General features: G+C 63.6%; 3 protein-coding genes across 3 annotated transcripts; 2 read left to right on the top strand and 1 right to left on the bottom strand.

Moving 5' to 3' along the window:
* Positions 1-1343: 1343 nt before the first annotated feature.
* On the bottom strand, positions 1344-4284 carry TMEM127 (transmembrane protein 127). Its single transcript, XM_061348163.1, has 3 exons — positions 4023-4284; positions 2863-3027; positions 1344-1689 (listed from the first exon to the last, which is right to left on the bottom strand). The coding sequence occupies exons 1-3, from the start codon at positions 4264-4266 to the stop codon at positions 1382-1384; spliced, it is 717 nt and encodes a 238-aa protein (XP_061204147.1). The 5' UTR covers positions 4267-4284; the 3' UTR covers positions 1344-1381.
* Positions 4285-4330: 46 nt separating this feature from the next.
* Positions 4331-10715, top strand: CIAO1 (cytosolic iron-sulfur assembly component 1). Its single transcript, XM_061348162.1, has 7 exons — positions 4331-4513; positions 5735-5883; positions 6951-7062; positions 7167-7255; positions 8177-8378; positions 9268-9355; positions 10480-10715. The coding sequence occupies exons 1-7, from the start codon at positions 4375-4377 to the stop codon at positions 10709-10711; spliced, it is 1011 nt and encodes a 336-aa protein (XP_061204146.1). The 5' UTR covers positions 4331-4374; the 3' UTR covers positions 10712-10715.
* Positions 6308-6860, top strand: LOC133209511 (uncharacterized). Its single transcript, XM_061348165.1, has 3 exons — positions 6308-6406; positions 6613-6677; positions 6842-6860. Exons 1-3 carry the CDS (start codon positions 6308-6310, stop codon positions 6858-6860), a joined length of 183 nt encoding a protein of 60 aa, XP_061204149.1.

Genomic DNA, 10715 nt, shown 5'->3' with positions numbered 1-10715 from the left:
GTGAGTTTTAAGGTCCCTTCCAACCCAAACCAGGCTGGGGTTCTGTGAATGGGGGTTCTGGAGGGCACTGTGTCCATGCAGGGCTTTACATGGGGATTACACCCCCACCCGCCCCACTTTCCCCCAGCACAAAGCCAGGCTCCACACAGCTCTTGCACCCCTTTTATTCCCCCCAAGTGGAGCTGGGGGGACCCCATCCCCGCTTCCCCCCTTGCTCCCGGTAGGAAGCGATGCCCCGGCTCCGGGCAGGGGGGGGTTTGTGCAGGATGGGGATGCTCATGGCCCCTGCTGGGGATCCCAAATCTCCATGCAGAGCCCGGCAGCAGGGACCCATTCCCCTCCATGGAGCCTCTCGGGGTGCAGGCAGCGCTCCCCAGAGCCGAGTGTTCCGGTTCCACCCGGCTCTTGCATAGCTGCTGTGGGGTGCAGGGAGCGGGGTGCAGGGCTAGGGCCGAGCTGGGCTCAAGAGCAATAAACCAGGGACTAAAAGCATGAGAGGGATGGATGGGAACGTGCCCGGAGCGACATTCCAGTCCCAAACCTCCTTCCCACAGCCCTCCGTGGATGCAGGCTCGAGGACGGCAGCGCTGCGGTGCTTGGGTTGATGTGTCCATGGGGGGGGGCTGCTTGAATTGCTTTAAACAGCCCCAAAATCCTGCTCCATCCCCGCAGCGACCTCCTCCAGTGCTGCCAGGGAGGCACTGGTGTTCCTTAGTGTTCATGGTGGGAACTGGGATCATCAGTGAAGAGCAGGACACGGAAACACCGAGGGCAATGGAAATGGGGGCAAAAAGCAGGAGTTTGGCTGGCGTGGAGGTCGGGATCTTGCATAAAACCATGGGCAGAGGCCGCTCTTCCAGGGGGGAGCCGGCGCTGTGCCCAAATATGGGTTAAACCCCCCCTGATCGGCTCAATGGGGGGGACAAAAACCACCCCCAAACCTGCTGCAGGGGGGGTAAAGAGCTTTGGGGGGGGCAGGTCCCGAATCCGTCCCCATCACACCCGGAGCCTGAACTAAAGTGCAAACCAAGGAGTGGTGGTGTTGGGGGGGAGCAGGTCGGGCTCCATCCATAGGAACTGCTGTAACTGCACACAGCAGTGATGGGATGGCTCAATGGAGACGGGGTGGAGCTCAATGGGGAGCAGGATTCCCTCTTTCTCTCTATGGGACAGCTCCAATGGGATAAACCCCAAGAGGGAGCCGTGCTGGGGGTGACCCCGATGTTTCCTTCCCCTAAGAGGGTTCCAAACCAGAGTTCATGGAAGAGATAGGAGGAGGACACGGATGGGCTGAACCAACCGGGTCCTTCCTCAAGGGAGGGAACAGCGATGGAGCTGGGGGTGCTGATGGAGGCAGAGGGGAGAGGAAGCAGCACCAGGCTCAGGGGGTGTAGGCCGGTGGTGGCTGGAACTGGTTGATGACCTCGTACTCGGCCGGGTAGGGTTCGTTCTCCTCCATCTCCGAGAGCAGCTCCAGTGCCTGCTCCTCCTCCTCGGTGGGGTAATGGCGCAGGAGGTTGGCGGCCGTGGCCAGGATGGAGGCACCGCCGGCGCCCGCCACCAGGTAGAAGCTGACGGCGAAGGTGACGTAGACCTGGGAGCCGTGGTACTTCTTGTGCTGCTGCTGCTGCGCCAGGATGAGCTCCGAGGCCCAGTAACAGAACCCGATGACGGTGGCGCACTGCAGGACTGCAGGAGAGGGGAGAGCGGGGCAGGGGATGCTCCGAATCCATTGGGATACAGGGGGAGGTGGGTTAGGGTTGGAAAGGGGGCTTTTGGGAGCGCAGCAGGGATGAATCACCCATGGGGAAGGGGATGCTCGGCCTTTCCCGGAGCTGCTCAGGGCTAAACTGGGGATTCCAGCAGGGAATTTGACCTGAGAGGTTCTAGGCCATCTCTTTAAGGAATAAGACCCATCAGGGGACACTGAATGTTCATCCCTATCCATCCCCACCAAGCTTTAACTCCATTAACACCATGGAAAGTGGAACCCAGTGGGCAGCCCTGTAGGATGGGAACCACAGCAAGGATCCAAGGCATGGAAAACACCCTCTGGGGGGCTTCTATTCCATCCTTGGAAGGTCTGGGATGGAAACACAGCCCAAAACACCCTCTGTGGGGCTTCTATTCCATCCTTGGAAGGTCTAGGATGGAAACACAGCCCAAAACACCCTCTGGGGGGCTTCTCTTCCATCCTTGGAAGGTCTGGGATGGAAACACAGCCCAAAACACCCTCTGGGGGGCTTCTCTTCCATCCTTGGAAGGTCTGGGATGGAAACACAGCCCAAAACACCCTCTGGGGGGCTTCTATTCCATCCTTGGAAGGTCTGGGATGGAAACACAGCCCAAAACACCCTCTGTGGGGCTTCTATTCCATCCTTGGAAGGTCCGGGATGGAAACACAGCCCAAAACACCCTCTGGGGGGCTTCTATTCCATCCTTGGAAGGTCCGGGATGGAAACACAGCCCAAAACACCCTCTGGGGGGCTTCTATTCCATCCTTGGAAGGTCCGGGATGGAAACACAGCCCAAAACACCCTCTGGGGGGCTTCTATTCCATCCTTGGAAGGTCCGGGATGGAAACACAGCCCAAAACACCCTCTGGGGGGCTTCTATTCCATCCTTGGAAGGTCCGGGATGGAAACACAGCCCAAAACACCCTCTGGGGGGCTTCTATTCCATCCTTGGAAGGTCCGGGATGGAACCACAGCCCAAAACACCCTCTGTGGGGCTTCTATTCCATCCTTGGAAGGTCTGGGATGGAAACACAGCCCAAAACACCCTCTGGGGGGCTTCTATTCCATTCTTGGAAGGTCTGGGATGGAAACACAGCCCAACGGGGGCTGTTCAGCAGGGATTTACCTGTGAGGATGTGAGCGAAGGCGTAGCGCCGGGTGATCTTCAGCGCAGGGTGCTTGGGTCCGAAGACGTCCAAGAGGAAAGCGGAGAGGCTGCAGATGATGCCCAGGAAGCAGAAGGCGGCGATGACCCGGAGCAGCAGCACGGTCTGCGGGTTCATGCAGTAATCTGACAGGGGAGGGAGAGAGGCAGGGGTGAGCATCACAGAACGCTGCTTTTCTACACCAGACCATGCAATGGGCAGAGCGCTGCATGGGGCAGTGATAGGAGGGAGGGAAGGGATGGGATGCAAAGGGACTGGGACAGGATGGAGAAGAGGGGTCATGCTCCTGGGTAAGGGCAATCCCAGGCACAGACACAGGTTGGGTGGAGAAGCGACAGAGAGCAGCCTGAGGAGAAGGACTTGGGGGTGTTGGGTGAGGAGAAGCTCCCCATGACCCAGCTTCAGTGAGCGCTTGAGCCCAGACCCCCCCTATGTGCTTGGGCTGCACCCCCAGAGCGTGAGCAGCAGCACAGGGGGAGGATCCTGCCCCTCTGCTCTTGTGAGACCCCCCCTCTGCAGCCCTGTGTGCAGTGCTGGGGTCCCCAGCATAAGGCCATGGAGCTGGTGGAGTGAGTCCAGAGGAGGCCATGGGGATGCTCAGGGGCTGGAGCAGCTCTGCTCTGGAGCCAGGCTGAGAGAGCTGGGCTGGGGCAGCCTGGAGAAGAGAAGGCTCCTGAAGGGGAGACCTTAGAGCAGCTCCAGTGCCTAAAGGGGCTGCAGGGAACCTGGAGAGGGGCTTGGGACAAGGGCCTGTAGGGACAGGCCAAGGGGAATGGCTTGAACCTGCCCGAGGGGAGACTGAGCTGAGCTCTTAGGCAGAAGCTCTTCCCTGTGAGGGTGCTGAGGCGCTGGCACAGGGTGCCCAGAGAAGCTGTGGCTGCCCCATCCCTGGCAGTGCTCAAGGCCAGGTTGGACACAGGGGCTTGGAGCAAGCTGCTCCAGTGGAAGGGGTCCCTGCCCGTGGCAGGGGTTGGAGCTGGGTTAGGTTTAAGCTCCCCTCCATCCCACGGTTCCGTGCCTCGGTCACCCCACGTCTTGCATTGGGATCAATGGATTTGTGCTCCTCCCGTTCCCCTCGGGCTCAGCCGCGGAGGGGTCGCGCTCCCGGGCCCGGCCTCACCTCGGAGCAACTCGGGGTCAACGTAACCCAGGACATCGGCGACGCCGAGCTCCTGCCGGGCGCAGGTCCCGCCGTGGATGCGGAGCCAGGCGGGCTCGGCCAGCGCGGTGCAGAGCGCGGTGATGGAGAGCGCGCCGGGCAGCGCCGAGGCCAGGCTGCGCTCCGGCTGCTTCGGCAGCGCCCCCCCCGCCGCCCCTCGGCGCCGCCGCCCGCCGGGCAGCCCCGGCCCGCCCGGGGTGTACATGGGGCCCGAAGCCGGCTCCTCCCGGCCGCCGCTCCGCCTCAAGCGCCCGCTTCCGCCTCCGCCGCCGTTCCGCTTCCGGCGCGCTGACGCCACATCCGGCGCGCCGCCATGAAGGAGGCGCTGGAGCTGCTGTGCCGGGTGGCCGCGCATCCCGAGTCCCGGTGCTGGTTCCTGGCCTGGAGCCCCGGCGGGGGCCTCCTGGCGTCGTGCGGCGGGGACCGGGTGGTGCGGATCTGGGGCAGGGAAGGTGCGAGCGGGGACGGCGCGGGGAGGGGACAACGGGGCGGAAAGGGCGGGGCTTAACGGGAGAGGCGTGGCCAGAGGCAGGGAGGGATGGGGATAGAGGCGCGATGGGGGCGGGGCTGGGAGAAAAAAGGCGGGGTTATGATTGGGGCGGGGTTGAGAAGGAGGCGGAGCCAGGGCAGAACGTGGGAGGAGCTTTGATTGGGGGTGCAGCCAGGCAGTGCAATGAGGGCGGGGTTGACGGGAAGGGGGCGTGGCTGGAAAAAGAGAGTGGGGCTGTTATTGGCGGGCGTGGCAAAGTGGGCGGGGTTGAGAAGGAGGCAGAGCTAGGGGGCAACGTGTGAGGAGCTTTGATTGGGGGCGTGAGCAGGCAGAGCGATGAGGGCGGGGTTGAGTGGGGAAGGGGTCGTGGCTGGGAGAAAAAGGGAGCGGCTATGATTGGTGTGCGTAGCAAAGTGGGCGGGGTTGAAAGGGAGGCGGGGCCTGAGGGGAACGTGGGAGGTGCTTTGATTGGGGGTGTGGCCAGGGCGTGGTTGAGTGGGGAAGGGGGGCGTGGCTGGAAGAAAGAAAGAGGGGCTATGATTGGTGGGCATGGCACGCGGGTGGGGTTGTGAAGGAGGCGGGGCCAGAGGGGAATGTGGGAGGAGCTTTGATTGGGGGCACGGCCAGGCGGAGCGATGAGGGCGTGGTTGAGTGGGGAAGGGGGCGTGGCTGGGAGAAAGAGGGAGAAGCTATGGTTGGTGGACGTGGTAAAGTGGGCGGGGCAGAGAAGGAGGCGGGGCCATAGGGGAACGTGGGAGGAGCTGTGATTGGAGGCATGACCCGGTGATGCAGTGAGGGTGGGGTTGAGGGCAAGGGGGGGTGTGGCTGGGAGAACGAAGGAAGGGCTATGATTGGTGAGTGTGGCAATGTGGGCGGGGTGGAGAAGGAGGCGGAGCCAGAGGGGAACGTGGGAGGAGTTGTGATTGGGGGCGTGACCCGGTGATGCGGGCGGTGTTAAGGGGAAGTGGGGGCGTGGCTGGGAGAAAAAGGGCGGGGTTATGATTGGGTGCGTGGCTGAGAAAGAGGCGGAGCCAGAGGGAAACGTGGGAGGAGCTTTGATTGGGGGCGCGGCCAGGCGGAGCGATGAAGGCGCGGTTGAAGGGGAAAGGGGGGCGCGGCCAGACCGGGGGGCGTGGCCAGGCGAGGGGGCGTGTCGGTGACGTCAGGCGCGCTGTTCCCGCAGGCCCGCTGTGGGCATGCCGCGCCGTGCTGGGCGAGGGGCACCAGCGCACGGTGCGCAGGGTGGCCTGGTCCCCCTGCGGCACTTACCTGGCCTCCGCCAGCTTCGACGCCACCACCTGCATCTGGAAGAAGCAAGAGGATGGCTTCGAGGTGCGGCACCCCCTGGGGACCCCAAAACCTTCGTGTGCCCCCCAAAACCTTCCTGTGCCCCCCTCAAACCTTCCTGTGCCCCCTAAGCTCCACCCCGTGCCCCACAACACCCCCCTTGTGAGCCCAGACACCCTCCCGTGCCCCACAGCACCCCTCTGTAGCCCCCAATAGCCCTCCCTGTGATTCCCAACCCTGCCCTGGGTGCCCCCCAACCCTGCCTTGGGACCCCAGCATCCTTTTGTGTCCTCCGACCCATGTCCCCCAATGCCCCCACGCACCCCAACATCCCCCCTGCTCCCCAAATCCCCCAATCCCACCCCATGTCCCCCAATGCCCCCACGCACCCCAACATCCTTCATGCTCCCCAAGCCCCCACTCCCACCCCAAGCCCCCCAATGCCCCCCCGAGCACCCCAACATTCCCCATGTTCCCCAAGCCCCTCAGTCCCACCCCATGTTCCCCAATATCCCCCCTGAGCACCCCAACAACCCCATGCACCCCAAGCCCCCCACTCCCACCACAAGCCCCCCAATGCCCCCCCTGAGCACCCTAACATTCCCCATGCTCCCCAAGCCCCCCACTCCCACCCCATGTCCCCTATGCCCCCCCTGAGCACCCCAACATCCCCCATGCTCCCCAAGCCCTCCAATGCCCCCCTGAGCCCCCCAACACCCCCCATGCCCCCCAAGCCCCCCACTCCCACCCCATATCCCCCATTGCCGTCCTGAGCACCCCAACATCCCCTATGCTCCCCAAGCCCCCAATGCCCCCCTGAGCATCCCAACATCACCCATGCTCCCCAATGCCCCCCTGAGCACCCAACATCCCCCATGCTCCCCAAGCCCCCCACTCCCACCCCATATCCCCCATTGCCGTCCTGAGCACCCCAACATCCCCTATGCTCCCCAAGCCCCCCAATGCCCTCCTGAGCACCCCAACATCCCCCATGTTCCCCAAGCCCCTCAATGCCCCCCTGAGCATCCCAACACCCCCCATGCCCCCCAAGCCCCCCACTCCCACCCCATATCCCCCATTGCCCCTCCTCCCCGCTCTCCTATGCCCTGCAGTGCATCATGACCCTGGAGGGGCACGAGAACGAGGTGAAGTCGGTGGCCTGGGCTCCCTCGGGCGCCCTCTTGGCCACCTGCAGCCGGGACAAAAGCGTCTGGGTCTGGGAAGGTGAGGGCAGAGCTGGGGGTCCTGGTGGGGGGGGGACCCCCACACACACACAATGGGGTCCCCCATCCTTGGGCTGTGTCACTGCCTCGGCCTCCTGTGCGCAGTGGATGAGGAGGAGGAGTACGAGTGCGTCAGCGTCCTCAACTCGCACACGCAGGACGTCAAGCACGTGGTGTGGCACCCAAAGCAGGAGGTAGGAGCCCTGCTCCCAGTGCAGGCCCTGGCCCATGGTGGGAATGGGGATGGAGAGAGGGGCCTTGGTTCTGTTCGGCTCCAGCATCGCCCCATTGGCTCCCAGCAGAGCTCGAAGAGTGGTGGTGAATGGGGTGATGAGGGTGAATGGGGTGATGAGGGTCAGCGGTGGTGAATGGGGTGATGATGGTGAATGGGGTGATGAGGGTCAGTGGTGGTGAATGGGGTGATGAGGGTCAGTGAGGTAAAGGTCTGGGCCCTGCATTTGAGCCACAAGAACCCCTGCAACGCTCCAGGGTTAAGGGATTGGGGCTGGAAACTGCTGATGGGAAAGGAGCTGGGTGATGGAGCTGAGCTTGTGCCCAGGCAGCCCCCAGCATCCTGGGCTGGAGCAGCACCAGTGCGGCAGCAGGGCCAGGGCAGGGATTGTGACTGGGGAGGCTGCACCTCGAACCCTGTGTTCAGTTCTGGGGCCCTCACTACAAGAGAGACATTGAGGGGCTGGAGCGGGGCCAGAGAAGGGAATGGAGCTGGAGCAGGGCCTGGAGCACAGGGGTGATGGGGAAGGGCTGAGGGACCTGGGGGGTTCAGATGGAGAAGGGAAGGCTCAGGGGGGACCTGATGGCTGCCTCCAACTGCCTGACAGGAGGATGGAGCCAGGAGGGGCTGGGCTCTGCTCCCAAGGAACAAGGGATGGGACAAGAGGAACCGGCCTCAAGCTGCACCAGGGCAGGTTTAGATGGAGCTGAGGAACAATTCCTGCCCCAGAGGGTGCTCAGGCATTGGAACAGGCTGCCCAGGGCAGGGTCCCTGCAGGTGCTCACACCCCCTCAGTGCCATGGGGTGGCCGTGGCACTGATGGGTAAGGGTTGTCCCGGGTGACCCTGCCGCCGTTTGCCCATGGTTGTGCTCCGTGGCTCAGCTCCTGGCCTCGGCCAGCTATGACGACACGGTGAAGCTGTACCGGGAGGAGGAGGATGACTGGGTGTGCTGCGCCACGCTGGAGGGGCACCAGTCCACCGTGTGGAGCGTGGCCTTCGACCGCAGCGGAGAGCGCCTGGCGTCCTGCAGCGACGACCGCACCGTGCGCGTGTGGCAGCGGTACCGGCCCGGTAACCAGCACGGTGAGCACCGGGCACCGAGGGGAGGGGAGATACTGGGAGAGGAGATGGGAAGGGGAAAGAGATGGCAGGGGGGAAGAGGAAGGAAAGGGGAGGGAAAAGGAAGAGAAGGGCAAGGGAAAGCAGGGAAGGGAAGGAAAAGAACAGGGAAAAGGATGGGAAGAAAGGGATAAAGAGCAGGCAGGGATGGAAAAGAGAAGGGGAAAAGAGTGGGAAGGGATGGGCAGGGAAGAAGGAAAAGAGCAAGCAGGAAAGGGAAGAGCAGGGAAGGGGAAGGAGGAGCAGATGGAAGGGAAGGGGGAAGAGAAGGTGGGGAAGAGGAAGAGGAAGGAAAGGGGAGGGAAGAGGAAGAGAAGGGCAAGCAGGGAAGGAAAAAGCAGGCAGGGAAGGGAAAAGAACAGGGAAAAGGGTGGAAATAAAGGGATAAAGAGCAGGCAGGGATGGAAAAGAGAAGGGGAGAAGAGTGGGATGGGCAGGGAAGAAGGAAAAGAGCAAGCAGGAAAGGGAAGAGCAGGGAATGGGAAGGAGGAGCAGATGGAAGGGAAGGGGGAAGAGAAGGGGGGGAAGAGGAAGAGGAAGGAAAGGGGAGGAAAAAAGGACAAGAGCAAGCAGGGAAGGAAAGAGCAGGCAAGGAAAGGAACAGGGAAAAGGGTGGGAAGGGAAGGATAAAGAGCAGGCAGGGAGGGGAAGAGTGGGAAGCAATGGGAAGAGGAGGGAAAAGAGCAAGCAGGAAAGGGAAGGGAGAGGTAAAGAGAGAACAGTGGAAGGGATAAAGAGGAAGGAAGGAAGGGACATAAAGCAGGCAGGGAAGGGACAGAGCAGGAGGAAGGGGCTGCAGATGGGGCAGGGAGGGGAAGGAGCAGGGGGCTGAGGTTGTGCTGCCCCCTCGCAGGGGTTGCCTGCAGCGGCACGGAGCCCACGTGGAAGTGCATCTGCAACCTCTCCGGGTACCACACGAGGACCATCTACGATGTGGCCTGGTGAGCGCTGCCGCATCCCCACAGCTCCATCCCTGCCCCTGTGCTGCATCCCTGCGGCTCCATCCCTGCCCTGCACTGCATCCCTGCAGCCAAATCCCTGCGGCTCCATCCCTGCCCTGCACTGCATCCCTGCGGCTCCATCCCTGCGGCTCCATCCCTACCCCTGCGCTGCATCCCTGGCCATCCCTGGGCCCCATCCATCCAGCCCATCCCTGCCCCTGCACTGCATCCCTGCGGCTCCATCCCTGCCCTGCCTCCATCCCTTCAGCTCCATCCCTGCCCCTGTGCTGCATCCCTGCGGCTCCATCCCTGCCCTTGTGCTGCATCCCTGCGGCTCCATCCCTGCCCCTGCGCTGCATCCCTGTGGCTCCATCCCTGTAGCTCCATCCCTGCCCCTGCGCTGCATCCCTGCGGCTCCATCCCTGCCCCTGTGCTGCATCCCTGCGGCTCCATCCCTGCCCCTGTGCTGCATCCCTGCGGCTCCATCCCTGCCCCTGTCCTGCATCCCTGCGGCTCCATCCCTGTAGCTCCATCCCTGCCCTTGCACTGCATCCCTGCGGCTCCATCCCTGCCCCTGTGCTGCATCCCTGCGGCTCCATCCCTGCCCCTGTCCTGCATCCCTGCGGCTCCATCCCTGCGGCTCCATCCCTGCGGCTCCATCCCTGCGGCTCCATCCCTGCCCCTGTCCTGCATCCCTGTGGCTCCATCCCTGCCCCTGTGCTGCATCCCTGTGGCTCCATCCCTCCTGTCTGCATCCCTGGGCTCCATCCCTGCCCCTGCGCTCATCCCTGCGCTGATCCCTGTGGCTCCATCCCTTCCCCTGTGCTGCATCCCTGTGGCTCCATCCCTTCCCCTGTGCTGCATCCCTGTGGCTCCATCTCTGCCCCTGCGCTGCATCCCTGTGGTTCCATCCCTGTGGCCCCATCCCTCCAGCTCCATCCCTGCCCTTGTGCTGCATCCCTGTGGCTCCATCCCTGCCCTTGCGCTGCATCCCCGCGGCTCCATCCCTTTCCCTCCGCTGCATCCCTGCCCCTGCAGCTCCATCCCTGCCCCTGCGCTGCATCCCTGCGGCCCCATCCCTGTGGCTCCATCCCCGCGGCTCCATCCCTGCCGCTGCCCCGCAGGTGCCACCTCACCGGGGCGCTGGCCACGGCCTGCGGTGACGACGCCATCCGGGTGTTCGAGGAGGGCACGGGGCAGGAGCCCAGCTTCAGCCTGGCCGCACACGCGCCACGGGCCCACGCACAGGACGTGAACTGCGTGGCCTGGAGCCCCACGGAGCCCGGGCTGCTGGCGTCCTGCGGCGATGATGGGGACATCGCCTTCTGGAGGTACCAGCGCCCCGAGGGCTGCTGAGCAC

This window comes from Neopsephotus bourkii, unplaced genomic scaffold (genome assembly GCF_033783945.1).
Source record: "Neopsephotus bourkii isolate Nb327-2 ecotype Australia unplaced genomic scaffold, CSIRO-AGI_Nbou_v1 NB_346, whole genome shotgun sequence".
NCBI lineage: Eukaryota > Metazoa > Chordata > Aves > Psittaciformes > Psittacidae > Neopsephotus > Neopsephotus bourkii.
This window is presented reverse-complemented; position numbering and strand designations above follow the sequence as displayed.

Coding starts and splice junctions, on each gene's coding strand:
- TMEM127 (XM_061348163.1), bottom strand. CDS start 4,266: ATGTACACCCCGGGCGGGCCGGGGCTGCCCGGCGGGCGGCGGCGCCGA. Junction 3,028..4,022: donor TGACCCCGAGTTGCTCCGAG/GTGAGGCCGGGC, acceptor CTCCCCTGTCAG/ATTACTGCATGAACCCGCAG. Junction 1,690..2,862: donor CTTCGCTCACATCCTCACAG/GTAAATCCCTGC, acceptor CCTCTCCTGCAG/TCCTGCAGTGCGCCACCGTC.
- CIAO1 (XM_061348162.1), top strand. CDS start 4,375: ATGAAGGAGGCGCTGGAGCTGCTGTGCCGGGTGGCCGCGCATCCCGAG. Junction 5,884..6,950: donor AGCAAGAGGATGGCTTCGAG/GTGCGGCACCCC, acceptor TATGCCCTGCAG/TGCATCATGACCCTGGAGGG. Junction 9,356..10,479: donor ACCATCTACGATGTGGCCTG/GTGAGCGCTGCC, acceptor GCTGCCCCGCAG/GTGCCACCTCACCGGGGCGC.
- LOC133209511 (XM_061348165.1), top strand. CDS start 6,308: ATGTTCCCCAAGCCCCTCAGTCCCACCCCATGTTCCCCAATATCCCCC. Junction 6,407..6,612: donor GCCCCCCACTCCCACCACAA/GCCCCCCAATGC, acceptor TGCCGTCCTGAG/CACCCCAACATCCCCTATGC.